This window comes from Pundamilia nyererei, unplaced genomic scaffold, assembly GCF_000239375.1.
Source record: "Pundamilia nyererei isolate P.nyererei 1_Seehausen unplaced genomic scaffold, PunNye1.0 scaffold00007, whole genome shotgun sequence".
Lineage (NCBI taxonomy): Eukaryota > Metazoa > Chordata > Actinopteri > Cichliformes > Cichlidae > Pundamilia > Pundamilia nyererei.
The window spans coordinates 3,457,855-3,473,725 of NW_005187408.1; the positions used below are offsets into that span (position 1 = coordinate 3,457,855).

Below are 15,871 nucleotides of genomic sequence, written 5' to 3' on the forward strand. Positions count from 1 at the left end.
TTCGCACAATTATGCACGTCCTCGATCCTGCCATTAGGAAACACTGCCTCCAATCAAACCTCAACGCCTTTTCTCTTCATTCGCACCCTCATGTTAAACAAACCACCGAGTCTTTAGAGCTCTTGACAGTTTGTGAGATGAATTAATAAAGGAACACATTCTTTTATCCAAGCACATCCCTGTAGATCTGTTTAATGACAGCTGTGGATATTTAACCGTCCTCCTCAAACAGAATTATTTCAGTTCTGCTTGAGCCCGCTCCCACAGTTCATTACTATTGCATGGCCCGTGGCCACTTTTACTCATCAAGACAGCATTACATTATTTACAAACTGGAAACAATTGAGGCGGCGATGTATTACGCGACTGGGAGTCACCCATTAAAAACCTAATCCTGAATTATGAATGAGTATTTCATTTACTATGCCACGTTTCATTAAGCACTTTTAAATGGCGGTGCTGACGGTGTACGTAAGGGACATTTGTTGGGATACTGTTTCTTTCAGGAAGACGACAAGAGGGCAAATTCAGGACAAGTTTATTTGACTTGTCCTGTTCAGGCAAAGACAGCTTACAAAATGTAATGGGATTGAAGGATTTCAAGCCGAGCCTACAATGCTGCAGGGATCTTAGGTGTAGAAAGGATGAGCAGACTGACAAAGAGAGACTCAAGACAACGTCAGTAAGATTAACTGATAGCCACTGAGGAGGCTGTTAACTGACTTTAATGGCCCATGTCATGATTAGGATTCCCTCTACTAACTGTTTAGGCTTGATATTGTAAAGTGAAACCACATGCTAGCTCATAAAACATTTTTTGTTCAATGTTCCTATTGGATTTTATTATTGGCCAAAAAGAAGATGTAAATAATAAGATTTTATCTTGGGAAATGCACTCGTTCGGCATTATATCTACAAGTGGTAGACACGAGCCTCTGTTCCCCACAATCCCTTCAGTTTAAATCTATTTTTAAAGGACTTCCCTCCAGGTCCACGTTCAAGCCAGCTATCCCTGTGCTGGTTCAGATTTATGTCAATGTTAGAGCTCGTTCCTCTGAGGTTCTCTATCAGGGGGCACGCTGTGTACACAGAGTATATAGACTATATTTTAAAGAATTGTTGTAACAAAATCGCTAAAAAAAGTCACATCATTATGTTGGCTTGATATATTTCATATATTTCAAGCATTTCTTGTTTCTAACACCATCCTGATACAATGTTGTATTGAATGTACAGCATTAATGTCTATTCTGAGTAATTACCTTCACCTGCAGTTGGGAAGTCTCTAAAGACTGAAAATTCTTTTTCAGGAGATCATAAATGTTCTACAAAATTTCACGGCAATTCTTTTCAAAAGCCAACTTACCAGCCTAGACGGCAACGATTTCACACTCATCAGCCACTTTGTTAGGTACACCCTGCTGGTACCTGGTTAGGCTTTTACATTCAGAACTATCGTAATTCTTCATGGTGTACATTCATCAAGGTACAGAAGAGGATTAGGATCACTGGAAAAAGAAAAAGAAGTGGGGACGTTTTTTTTCTTCAAATCCTAGGGGGAAAAAGATGTCCACACTTTCTTTTTTTTTCAGTGGCCCTAATCTTCCATATCAAGGTGCTGGAAGCATTCCTCAGAGATTTTTGTCCGTCTTGACATGATGGCATCACACAGTTGTTGCAGATTTGTCAGCTGCACATCCATGATGTGAATCCCAAAGCTGCTCCTGGATTGAGATCTGGTGACTGTGGAGGCCATTTGAGTACAGCGAACTCATTGTCATGTTCAAGAAACCACTTTGGTTCATTTGAGCTTTGTGACATAGCACATTATCCTGCTGGAAGCAGCCATCAGAAGATGGGTACACTGTGGTCATAAAACAGATAGGAAAGCTGGTCAGCGACTATACACAGTTAGCCTGTGGCATATAAACAATTTCCAGTTTGGCACTAACGGGGCCAAAGTGTGTGAAGAAAACACAATATCCATTACAGCACCACCAACAACCTTTCATGTTGTTAACAGCAAATCCTGACCCTAGCATCAGAATGTCACAGCAGAAATCAAAGCAACAACATTTTTCCAGCCCTCTATTGTCCAATTTTGGTGAACTCATGCAAATTGCATCCTCAGATTTCTGTTCTTAGCAAACAGGAGTGACACCCGGTATGGCCTGCTGCTGCTGTAGCCCATCTGCTTCAAGGTTCAGTGTATTGTGCACTGATAGATGCTCTGTATACCTTGTGTGTAGAACGTGGCAACTGGAGTTAGTTGTATTCCTTTCAGCTCAATGCGGTCTGGCCATTCTCATCTGACCTCATCAGCGAGTCATTTTCTTTCCCTGTGAACTGTCAGTCACTGGATATTTTCTCTTTTTTGGACTGTTCTCTGTAAACCCTAGAGATGGCTGTGCAGGAAAACCCCAGAAGATCAGCAGTTTCAGAAATACTCAGACGAGCCCGTTTGACACCAGCAACCACGGCACATTCAAAGTCACTTAAATCACCTTTCTTCCCCATTCTGATTGAACTTCAGAGGCTCATCTTGACCCTGTCTACATGGCTAAATTCATTGAGACACCTGAGTAGATATGTGTATTAACAAGCGATTGAATAGGTGTACCTAACGAAAGGGCAGACAAGTGCATGTAATATTAAATTTGTTGCATTAAAGGTGCTTGGATCCCTTTAAAACAACATGATACGTCACTTTAAACATCTAGATACACATCATACATTTTCCAAAACTGTTTACATATGTGAAGCATTAGGTTGGATACCAGTTGTAGATATCCATCACACCTATAAGCTTTCAGAATCGTTTTATCTTTTATAAAGACCAATGCCAGTACACCAAGTCTGTCCTTTGGGACAAACTGCAAATCACCTGTGATGGTATCACAGGCATCCTGAGCAAAATATCTTTCTACTTCAATAGATTACAGGAGGAGGGAGCCATGGCTGCCATAACAAATCCGTCTCTCACCTAATTCATTTGTTTACTATTTCCAGAGATGTAGCTTTTAATGTAGTGCGTTGCAGATACGCATGGCTCCTGAGATAATGTAATCAAGCTTTAAGGATGCCAAGCTTGTTAAAATTTCAAACCTTTAGGGTTGGCAAAGACAGCACGATAGGAGTGCATCAAACCATAATGGATGAAAAAATAAAATCGAAACTTACTATATATACCCGAACACTTAAGAGAGCTCATAAACAGTTTTGGGAAGCATTCTGGGGATGCTCAATTTAATAAAGAGCTGAGAGAAAAGAGTTTTTGGAACAAATAAAAACACGCTGATGATTTCTCTCTTTGTTTCCTCCCCTCTCTCTATCTCTCTCGAAAGAATTTGTCACTTTTGATAGTTTGATGAATCTCAGCCAGTGATGTCAAACAGCACAATTAGCATACATTTCAGTGATTAGATCACATCAGCCTCCTTGGAGCTGTGACTGTGGAGATGAAATGTTTGAGCTGCGCAGTCACGTAGAGTAAAAATGATGGATGCCCATTTTACTTGAAAAAATATGATATGTAGGAAGAGAAATTACAACTCTGGCTAAATTGTCTGTTAATTGTTTTGTTTTTTTTAAAAAGAGGAAGAACTGATAGCTGCGTATGCAAAAACAGTTTCTTTTCTTACAGCTACAATGAGCTCAGGCTTTGTTTGACAGTTACAAAGCAGATGCTACACCAGAGGTGTGGCGAACTGAGAGAATGAGCTCATCAACACCAGAGGGTTCAGAAACTTCCTGAGGTACTGTAGCTGACACGCTAGAGTTGAGCTGGGGCTGGGATATTAGCGGGCTGGCTGCAGAGGAGGGCGGAGTCCCACTGACTAATGCACACTCAGAGGTCGGGGAGCTGTTAATTGCCATGCAACATCTCAGTTGCGGGAGCATGAAGCACTTTAGGGACTGGGGCAGTTCAAATAGTTGGGAGTGCGACTGCAATTCAATCAAAGTAGAAAATGATGGCAGCCTGGCCCTTGACCAAAAACAGATTGGAGGCAGGTATGTCATTAATTACACATTGTTCATTTTGTTCTGGCGGTGGACTTTTTGTCTTTTGGTAAATTTGTAATTTGCAGCTGCCAAACTCACGTGAGTTTCATTTGTAAAGCTCTCCTGTTCTGGATACAGTCTGCGATCCGCCGGGACCTGCGAGCAGCAGGGTTCCTGCTGCGAAGGCGAAGTCCATAGCGCTCTATTGGCTGTGCTTTCACAGACCTACAGGGGAACTCCATTCCTCGTTAAGCAACAAACCACCACCTGTTCTCATTTCATCTCTCCCGTCCTCGCTGTGCCTCTTGGACCACTGGTGAAGGGCAGACACCCAGGTACTCCATGAGGAATGGAGGCAAGTTTCCCATTCAAAACATTCCCCATCCATTTCCTGATGGCTGCCACCTGTTCTCCCACCCTCAAGCCCCACACCCCTCCCAACACCACACCGCAGCCCCAGGCACACACACACACACACACACACACACACACACACACACACACACACACACACACAGCTCCCAGCTGAAGGATGGGCAGATTGTAGGATGGAATGAGAGTGCATTGTCAGTGTCACGGGGGGCAAAGGAGAGAAAGAGGTGTGACTCTGTGCTGCTCGATGCCCCTCAACTTCCAGATGTCACTCTTTTTAATGACATAATTATGACCGTGTTATGACTCCCCTTGGCCTTCAGTCAGTTCTGGAAACCACGCATTAGATACTAGCACGAAATGCACATAAACACACAATTCCTGCATATTATTAATATTCTCACTAGTCAATGTCAGTGTGGCTATGCCACTGAAATTGTAACAATGTCTTTCTGAAAGATAGTTTATAGGATTCGCAGGTAGCTGATTTACATTTCCTCCTGCTGCCAGATAATATCTCACAGAACAGCATAATAGTGATAAGAAAATAACATTTTTTTATCACATAATATGTGATGCATGAAAGAGTCTAACAAAAGGGATTACTTTGTGAGTGTCAAATGGTGAAAGATTATCAATCAAATATCAAAGTGGCCAGCTTCTTCTTTGCTTACACCCTGGAGCTGGGGCCATCTGGAATAGCCATTTTCTGGTCATTAACCATGCTCGCTTCTCAAGAATTCAGAGTTCTTGCGCCTGTCTGTAACAGTGACTTGAGCTGGTGACTCCAATCTTCACCATTTGAACCACTTTGTTTGTTAAATTCAGCTTGGTTGGGAGACACACTGCTTTTAGAAATGGATGGTGATGAAAGGCAACCCAGAGGCATACAGTGTGAGACACCCAGAGTGGTAGTTTCCAGGCCAAATTCAGCAAACATACCCTCCACGAGTACATAGGAAACTGTGAAGAATGATCACAGTGAATAGCACGATGAGCTGTTGTTTCAGTGGAGACCTGCTAATGATGAAGGCAGTCCTGTCTCTAACAGGGCTAATTGGGGTTCAGAGGCGCCTAATGTATGATAGATGGGGAAGGAGAGGGTCTCAGTGGTGTATGGCACTGCTGGCATGAGATGACAAGCATTAATAGAGCTGAACCTTTCACTCTGAGCTGAAAGACATCTGTAGCCAGCAGGTAACCTCAGCTTTATCATTACAAGCTAGACCTACTGATGCTCTCCTGGCATGACAATTTAAAGCGATATATATGTTTGCTGGCTAATTCAAGCTGTCAACATCATCCCTGTTTGTAGGTGAAAAATGGGTGCACCACGCAGTGCACCAGATGGCAGGAGCGCATCATCAATCTGAGACAGCAGACACTTGATGGATGGAGTCTCCAGAGTAAACAGTTTCAAACTAAGAACCACACAGAAAAGAAGAAGGAAGAAAAAAAGGCTCACAAATGAGCACTTTTGTCCCAAAAGAGAAATGCAAAAAACATATTTTAGTTTGGGGATTAAAAAATTTCACCCAAGAATCAAAAAAGTCAGTAAGGGATCCTGATATTAGACTCCAGCTGGTGCTAGAGGTTAGCATAGTCAAAGGCAAGTCAACAAATAACGATTTTCATGATATAAATAGTAATACCGATCTATTGAAAACAAAGGAGTTGCATGTGTTAGAGCATTATCACCCAACTCTTATTATTTCCATCCCTTTTTAAAATAGCAGAGTTTAGATACAAACTGCTGCTGAGTGGGCAGCGCCTCTAATGCACCAACCAAACGCCCCGTGCTCACCATTTCACACCTTTGCAAGGAAACATTGTAGCAAAAGTGTATAGCAGGTTTTTGGTAGCAACACGAAATCTCTAACATCAGAAATCTGTATATGAACATATATATGAACACAGCTTGCAGAGTGGCCTTTGGTTATCACTTGAAGGGGCCAGCAGCTAAATGTAAGCTGGGTGAGGTTTCCACTATTCATTAGTGCAGCAACAATATTTTCCTGAATCTACTTATTTAGTAAAATCCGTATGGAAGCCTGTTTCTGCCACTAAAAAACAAAAGAAAAAAAAGGATGCATCAAATTTCGAGAAAATAACTTGAAATTTTAACTCATTAACTCGAAATTTTGAGAAAAGTAACTCAAAATTTCGAGTTAGCGCTGCCAATCAGTAATCTACGTGAATGACGGCATTTCCTTGTTACCCGGAAGCTGAAGCCCATGCTACAGCTAAGCTACCAGTATTACAGCCAGTCATAAATGTACAAATTGCTGATTATTTTCAGCATGGCTTCACAAATGATGAAATCCTTGTGTTACTAGCTGAATCACATGGCGTTACTATCACCAAACGTACTCTCGAAAGCGCCGATTTGTTGCGATCCAGTTTTTATCTATGTAGATTACTGATTGGCAGAGCTAACTCGAAATTTCGCGCAATTTTTCTCAAAATTTCGAGTTAATAAGTTGAAATTTCGAGAAAAATAACTCGAAATTTCAATTTATGGAAGCCCGTTTCTTTTTTTTAGTGGCAGAAACGGGCTTCCATAAATCAGAGATGCTGTTAGGCAGACTTGCTGTTAGAGATTGCCTGAGCTAGCCTTCATGCTAAGTAAGGTAAACTAAAAATGGCTAGTGGTAGTTTCCCACGCACCTTTTTAAATACTAATGATGTCAATTTACTCATACACAATGAAAAGAAAGCCAATAAACATATTTCCTAAAATACTTTTGAATGCAGTTTTTTCTGCGTAGCAGAGATATTCTTTTGTAGTCCACTTGCTTTGCATAGAAAACAGAGACACATATTTGTTGGTGAAGAAAAGCATTTAGGCGGACTCTCTTTAATGCCGGAAATATGATCCCAAATATGAAAAAATGAGCAGTTTATCATTTCAATTTTGGATTTGCTTGGTAATCAAATCAAGAAAACAATCAAGAAAATACACACCCTGTGAAATTAGTCAAAGCACCCTGGCCAAGTGCCCTTTCCCTCAATGTTTTGTGTATTTCTACATGAAGTGTGTATTTCTGCCAAGGATTCAATCGCACTGTACCCTTGGCAGAAATACACCACCAAAGCATAATGATTTCACCATGTTTGACAGTAGCGATGGTTTACTTTTCCCTCCAATCATGGCAAACAGACTGATGCCAAACAGCTCAATTTAAGTCTCATCTAACAACATCACATTCTCCCAAATCTCATCAGATCTTCTGGGTGTTCACTGGTAACCTTAAGAGGGGCCTGAACAATGGCTTTCTTGAGCCTGGGTACTTTATAGACACCGCAAGAATTTATACTATATTAGTTACCAACGGTTTTATTAAATCACACACTCAGTGTGATTTGAGATATTTAAGGAAATCCTGCTATGCAGTTCTGGGGTCATTTCAAACTGTTCAAACTGCCAAAAGTTGTAATTTTCTTACCAAACTACTTTCTGGTGTTTTTATAGTCCATTCGAGCCTTGTGGAAATAGGCAGTCTTGTTCCTCACATCCTTTAATAGATCTTTGGACTTTTTTTATGGAGGTCAAGTTAAAGATGTATACTAGGAGTGCTGGTATACTACTCAACAAAGTGGTGCAATTAACTGCGAATGCTGCCTTGATAATTGTTAATAATTAAGTTGAGACTCGTTAAAACTAATTTCCCTTATTCCTTTGTGATTTTGTTGATACATTATATTTAGCTATAAAATTAAACTGCTCATTTCTCTGTAAGGGGGTGTAATTATAAATTAATCACAGTGTCAAATGCTCATTTCCTCCCACTGACCACATTACACCAGACCAAACTGTGATTATTGACTTTCATGAACATAAACTGTAGATTATGTATGTTGGACAGAATGCACTTAAATTTCCATTTATGTGATGTGTCAGGATTGCTTCTTCAGAGGAGTTAAATGCTGAAGCAGCATAAGCGACGACAAAAGTGACAGCATTTCTTCAAAAAAGCCACACAAAAGTGATGTACACTAAAGTGAGGAAACGCAGGCAACTTCCTGGGTATGAGTTGGCAAGGTGAATGAGGCCAATGTGACGTCTGCAGACAAATACAAAACTGCTGAGATGCTGTGTCACAATATGACAGGCTGCACTCTGCCAGCAAAGTTAAACCTCCCCCGCTATATTCTGAATATAAACAGTTTGAAAAACTGCAAATTAAAAAAAAAAAAAAAAAGGTAACAGTGGAAGGCAGAGATGAGTCCTTTTATGATGGAGGCATCTCTATATGACATGCGACCACCAGTGTGCGCCATGAATAAATCATCCCGAACCGGGCGGCGAGAGTAAACAGTTGTGTATCTTCACCTCAAATGCCTAGAGAGGCCTGTCAGACACAGCAGTTAACAAAGCCTACCTCCTAATCATCATGCGAACCATGTTTCAGCAGATCCAAGTCCACAGCTGACACCATTACCCCACTCCCATCTTCTCCTCTCACTTTACAACACAAGAACTCACTCAGTATTTCTCCAGAGTCAACTTAAAGTGAAGTTAAAGCAAGATGGTAGCATTGCTGTTAATCTTTCCCCAGAGTCTCTGCTTCACTCAGTTGTATTCAAAGACCGCCTGCATTGTCTTTGTAAATTAGGAAACCGGGGCTTTGGGATTAGCTGCCAATTTGCACCCACTGTGGAATGAATATCCTCAAGACCTCCGTGATTTACCCATTAACACGGCTGCACGCATGACCCGGCTCTTATCAAGTGCATCGCTGGAACAAAGTATGGTTTAAAACAAAATCAGCATGCTTCATCCTGCCATAAAAAACTCTTTAAAAACCACTTTTTTCTTTTTTTTTTAGAATATAGTTTTATTTATAATTTATAATTGGCAGATACAAAAAACTCTTGAACTGTATCCAAAATGTGCAATAAATCACTGTTGATTTTTTTCCCAAAAGAAAAATACAAAAAGACCATCTATTTTGGAAAGTTGACAACCAATGTAAACTGGAGTGAACTGGTAATTCTACAGAGGGTTTACTAATCGCTACTAATTCTCCTTTGACTACAAATCTGCTTTGCTCTCCCAAGATGAAAACCAAAGTCACTGTGTGTACATACATCTACATTGGTGACATTCTATCCCCGCCCCGCCCACACTGTTAAATACAAGAAAGGCAATCATATCTATAAGCAGCACAAATGTGTATAACACATTAAAAGAAAAAAATAATAATAATAACAAAGAGTTTTCAAATTGTACCAAGATATTCACGTGAGAGAGGGTAAATAAAAGAGAGGGGCATGTCCAAACTAAATGTTGTAAACAATTACCTTCACTCACCGAGATGCACAAAACAAAACAAAACAAACAAAAACTCGAAGCTTGTTTAGTGCTTAACAACTGTTCTCACTACAAAAAGCGTCAGCAGTCTGAACAAGCATCAACCTCTGGAATCAAACTTTGAAGGTAATAATGCTTAATAATAAACTAGTATTTCGAGAAATCACAGCAGCATACCGTATGAAACTGGCTCCTGCGTGTCAAAATTTGATAACAGATTAAACATTTTAATGGCAATACATTTAAAAGAACATAGTATTATGGAAAAAAAAAAAAAGACTAACATTTTATTTTTCACATTTCAACTGAAACACATACAAACACACTGAAAACATGATTAATAGCAACATTCATGCTGTGATCCCATTCCTTGACAGCCAATGAGCATTTGCAGAGGCTTTGAAATGATGCTGGTCAACTACCCTTTTTATCCCACAGATATGACAACAAAAACTCTTTTTAATCTGACAGTTATATGAACACATTGGGACAAATGTGACTATTTAACCATTAAAATTAAAAGGAAAAAAAAACCAAACACACACACACACACACACGCACACACACCATCTGAAGGAAAACTGTAGGCAGGAGAGGATCCAAGTATAAAAAATGTTCAAGTGCAAATAATGTGTCAATGTAGTTTTTATGCTTCCCATGCTTTCTGAAAATGGTCTGCAGGCAGATAAAAATGGATACCTCAAACAAGCGCACATTCCCTCTATACAACCACATCCCCCAGATGGCAAATGTCACAAAACAAAATAACCAAAAAAAAAGAAGAAAAATCAAGAATTCAAAAAGAAAGAAAAATACATTTCTTGTACAAAGAATATCCAGCCAATGCTTGTGACAGAAACATCTCTCGACACAGCCGAACGCACGACCCAAATCCTTCATTCCTATACAACTCAAAAGCTTTAAAAGGTTACGTTTTTAAACATGCAACACCATTCAAAGTTCCTATCTAATTTCTGCTGTGCTAGATTCATAGTAACTTCCGCAGACACCACCGTTTCCAGCTAACAATCTAGAACTATGCGCTAACGACCTACCAACGTTGTTCCAAATACTTTTAAGGACACTGATGTCAAAAAAATAATAATAATAATAATAATATAAAGAAATGCTCATTCATAATGTGAAAGCACAATTCCCTGTCAAGTATCCATATAAAGCACTTGCGTAGCATACTGTGTGCTCTTCCCTTTACACTGGCAGAAACAGCCCAGTAGAGAGATAATCCGTGGGGTAGTGCAGTTCTGTGGAGACTGAGAACAATGTGACTGAGCAATGACAAAAACTGTACGCCTGTTTACATGTCCTGAAAACCCATGTAACACTAATGACAACATGCAGCTGTGACTGAACTTTTGTCATATGCTGAAACACTGGCATCACTCCGAGATGGCGAGGAGGACTCAACTCTGGCTTTCCCAAATCCGCTCACCTAAGCATCCTCAGTTTTAGGATTCTTTTGATCTGTGTCCAGCTCATTGCAGGCATTAAGAGACTAAGAAACAGCCATCCCTACATTCAGATTGTCAATTGACTAGAGACCTGGTTTTTTTTGTTTGTTTGTTTATTTGCACCCCCCCAGTCATAAGTAAATTGAGGGCAATTTTGTCTATATATAAACTGCCCATGGAAATGCAACTGCGCATTTAACAGCCTTTTACTCAGTGTCGCGCTTTAATAACAGCCAAAAATCCCCCCCCCTTTTACTGTGACATCTTCTCTCAATTAGTGTAGTTCTACATTGCCTTTAATTGACAGTCTTAAAGCCTTTATAACATGCAGATAAAAGCATTACACATAGTGACAAACTTGTTAGGCCTGAGCTGCGGTGCAGTTTTTGTAACATTCCCAAAGCAGATTTTTTTTTTTCACTTTTAGCATATTTTAAAAAGGTTTATACATAAACTTTATGCTGTTACCACAAACAGCACAACATTAAAATCCAGCATTATCAGTACCTTTAGGCTTGCACAATGTATAATGGCTGCATGCAGCCATATAATTTAAAGCTACGTCTCTCAATGATCTGTTTGAAGGCTCTGGCAGGCTGGCAGATTGTGGACATCTTTTGCTATACAGTTGTAAATCCTGGATACTAAAGGTAAACCTTTCATCAACAGATAATCATGTTTATTAAAGCCTATGTGTTTAACAGTACGGCTGAAAATAAGCCGTGTGACAAGCTCCAAAAGTAAAGTCGGTCCCATATTAAGACAGAAGCACTTAAGTATTGGTCGTATAAGCGTTGCCACGTGCCAATAAAGGGTCACGGAGAAACTTAATCCTCTGAATGAGGAGTTAGGTTTATAATCTTTCTTTTTGCAAATTTACAATCAGAATAATAGGTCAGTCGTTGCAAATATGATGATGCCCTATCTTTCTATTTGACTAACAGCACAGTACAGATGCATAATGTTCTCATTTGCAGTCTGAGTGTTGTAAGTGAAGGAAAAAAAAAAAAACAGCAAAAGATGAGCCAAATTGGTCAGTCTGCAGAGACCTAAAAAAAAATACCGCTCCATGTTGGAATCATCCTTCATATCTACTACAGATTGAATTTAACAAGTGATAGAATTTTAGAGGAATATTCTTTTCCCTACTCTGCAGTCTCAACGCCGATATAATTTCTTTTAAAAAACTAACAAAAAACTGTTACACTTGCACAGCTGGATTATTGTTAATGTAACCAACATCAGCTTCTGCACTTGATGCATTCGGATAAGATTACTTGGCTGTATATCTCTGCTGTGTTTTTGCGATAGATTATGTGCTGGCCTACATTTCTGGAAGTAGAGCCTCCTGCAAAAAACCCCAGAATAGTGGAATGAAGGGCCGAACAGTGACAGGGTCACACGGACACAAATCAAGAGCCACCAGAACCAATCATCTCAAAACTGTAGTTGTCTGTAAACCCCTTTTGTAAATCTCTTAACTGAACACAAAAGTGCAAATTACCATCCGTATCCTCAGTAGTGCTTCTCCTGCAGATAATCTTTCATCTTGTTAGGTAAGGGCAGTTTTTGGATAAGGTCTATTCTTGTGTATTGCCTAATGACAAAGCGGCAAAGGTACTGCAGGGAGCGCACTTGCATAAACCGAGATACTGGGTTGGTTAGTCTGACGGGGTAGGTTGCAGATCCTGGTAAGCGAGATCTGGAATAACAAAAAGCCCCATTCTCTGAGTCTTTGATAGAGTGTTCGATTAAGTCAACAATTGATGTGTGTCCCTCCACGTCGGGCTGCTCGTAGAAGCTGAAGCGTCCGTTGGAGTGTTCGATGCGGGTGTGGAGGGTTTTGCTCTGCGATCGGAAACTCAAGCTGAGCAGGTATCTGTCATCAGAGCTGTCTCTGACCAGAAATGATCCATCGGCCAGGTTGACCAGCTTTTCCTCTGCCTCCCAGCGTGTGATGGGACCCCAGTACCAGCCCTGCCTAGCAAGCTTCTTCAGCTCCTCCGTCAGGCTGGTCACAACCATGGGCCCGCTGCTCTGGACTGAGTCGTATACCCGACTAACCCCAGGAGCCGAATTTGGGTCAAAGTTGAGGTGGTGTCTTACCCTCTCAGCTACCTGGCTGTCTGCAGAGCTAAAGCCCGAAAATGTCCTTGGAATATGTCCATTACTAGTCATGGGTGGCAGGAGTGGAGAAAGGGGAGGTGGCATCTCCACTCTTGAGTTTTGGAGCATCATGCCAGCAGAACCAATAAGAATACTATTGACTGAGGTCTCCATGAATATATCTGGAGGTATCCCATTCACCAGTTCATGCTCCTCCTGTCCCTGCTCTGTGTGGAGGGACCCATTGCCTGCCTCTGTCACCACCTCCATAGGAGAGGAACCTTCCAGGCAGAAAGAGTGAGACCCTTCGGGATACATTCCCTCATCTAAAGGCATTGTGTACTGGATGTAGTCCTGGGGCGTCAACCCCAGCACCACAGGCACATCATTTTCATCAATATTTAGATGCAGCTCACCATTTTGCGGTTGCTGGAGATTCTTTAAGGACTCTGCTTGGTCCTGAAGGAGCCCTTCCATCTGGAAATCATGAAATTCTTTCCGGACACCGTTTAAGTTGGGACTTGGGTTAGGAGAGTGAACCATGGCTTTAACTTTTACCTCCATTTTGATGCACGCATCATCAGAGTTGACAGACCGCAGAGGCCACGGAGAAGGGCTATAATGGTGACTCCGGAGGGATGCAGATCTAAGGGGTCTCTGAGCTTTTACCTCATTGAAGCTGATCGGGACAGAATTAGATGAGAAGGTGTCTTCATCGTCCACTGAGCCTATGGTCGAGGCGCCGCCTTTCACTTTCGCCTTCTGTTTGGTAGACAGCCTTCTCTTTAGCGATCCCATCAGAGTCTCACTCTTTGAGCGGCCCTTGTTCTGTCCCCCTTTTTCATCTTCGCTAGCAATATCACAGGCAGAAAGCTCTTTGGTGTAGCAGCCCCCAAAAAGTGACTCATCCTTAGAAAACTCTGCAGTCACCGAGGGCTGCTGGAGCATGACAAAGTCACCCTCCTCTTTGCCCTTTATGCTGAGTGACTTGCGGATGGTCTTAAGGCTTATCTTCTTCATTCTGACAGGCCCTCCAAAATGAGGGCATGGGATGGCTCTCCTGGTATCCTGATGAAAGTACTATCCACCGTGTCCTCCCATCAGGCCACATGGAACAAGTCATGCACACAGTGGAGCCATTAAACCCTGTAGTGAGAGAAAAAACATGCAAGATATTCTTTGTTTGACTTTTAAAGCACACTCTGAGATTGTTATTTATTATGTTCATAATATTGACTTAAGCCCTTGAACCCCATAAAGAAAAATAAAGCACTGAAGAAGGTTATTGTGGCCCTTAAACACAGTCTCCCACTCTCTCTTTTAAGTTGTACATAACCAAAAACAAACAAGCACACACACACACAAACAATATCATCAGTTTTAATATCTAATTCACTAAATATTTCAAATTTAAGATCCTCAAACACGAACAGATGTCTGATAACCAAAAACAGCAGCAACCTGATTACTCACCATGATGAGCAGGAAAATGGTGACTCAGTTGGCTGGGTCAAGTTCCACTTCCACCACCTTTCATTGGATGCTACCAAAAACAACACAAAGCCAGTTCATTTGAAATGTTCACGTCTGATTAACATGTGAATTTACCAGAGGAAAACGTGCATCGTCAATCACGCACATTAACATTTAAAGTGGTTTCTAATAACCAGACCAAGCTCAGCTACATTTGTCCTTACCTGAAAAGGCCTGCGGACACAAAAGCATGGATGTAGCTTAGCTCCGGTTGTTAGCCTTTCACTTTAACGCCAATATTGCAACACCGATGGTTACAATGATTACCATTGCAATTGAAATAGCAACAACAACAAACAAAGCCAACCGAGATCATATCCGATGCCAATGTGAGAGCTGCTGTGTTGCTCAGATGCTATAATAAAATTTTGCTAACGACCAGTGTTAGCATGCTTACAATAAAAGTGCATTTGTAAATACCTGTAACCACTTATTGTAAACACGCACGATATAGCCTCTTACCTGATCACTTCTGCTTGTACTGATGGCCAAGACAGCACGAAGGTTTACGCATTCGCCTTGCACAACACCTTCATTTAAGCTTCGCTCCTTGACGATTGTTGGCTAATGTTAGCTTGACTTATACAGGCTTAGTACCTGAGCCAGCTAGCTTTGTTAGCGCTTTCTGTCGAAAACATTACCATCACCTTCCCTTCAGTCGGCTCCCACGCAAAACAGAAAGCGCAAAGCGATTATATGGCAGGACCCTGTGCTACTCTAAACATATAGCTTTAAATTGCCTAGCAGAATTAAACAATAAGTTGACATCTTCAAGCCTAGGTTGGCTAACACTTTCTAGCGTTCGGCCTCTTCCTTTCTTCCTTTGTTGCCTGTTGAATTGTGGGAGCAGAGTCAGAGGACTCAGATGCAGCGAATCAGACACACAGCAGCTCCAGCACAACCACACACAGCCCTGCTACTCCGACATCATGTGCACATCAAATCAAGGAGGAAAAATGTATTAGCATGAAAATATATTTTTTTTCTGAGATTTATTTATTTATACCCTTAAATGTGAATCTGGGAAAACATTTAATTCTAACTGCTTTAATGCAAGGAGTTGTTAATGCTTAAT

The 15,871-nt window shown here is 41.0% G+C and overlaps 1 protein-coding gene across 1 annotated transcript; it reads right to left on the reverse strand.

Moving 5' to 3' along the window:
* Positions 1-9,980: 9,980 nt before the first annotated feature.
* On the reverse strand, positions 9,981-15,641 carry socs6a (suppressor of cytokine signaling 6a). Its single transcript, XM_005722549.2, has 3 exons — positions 15,259-15,641; positions 14,737-14,806; positions 9,981-14,409 (listed from the first exon to the last, which is right to left on the reverse strand). The coding sequence occupies exon 3, from the start codon at positions 14,281-14,283 to the stop codon at positions 12,673-12,675; it is 1,611 nt and encodes a 536-aa protein (XP_005722606.1). The 5' UTR covers positions 14,284-14,409; positions 14,737-14,806; positions 15,259-15,641; the 3' UTR covers positions 9,981-12,672.
* Positions 15,642-15,871: the final 230 nt, after the last annotated feature.

What these genes read in the sequence shown, in the direction of transcription:
- socs6a (XM_005722549.2), bottom strand. Translation starts at nt 14,283, where the DNA reads ATGAAGAAGATAAGCCTTAAGACCATCCGCAAGTCACTCAGCATAAAG.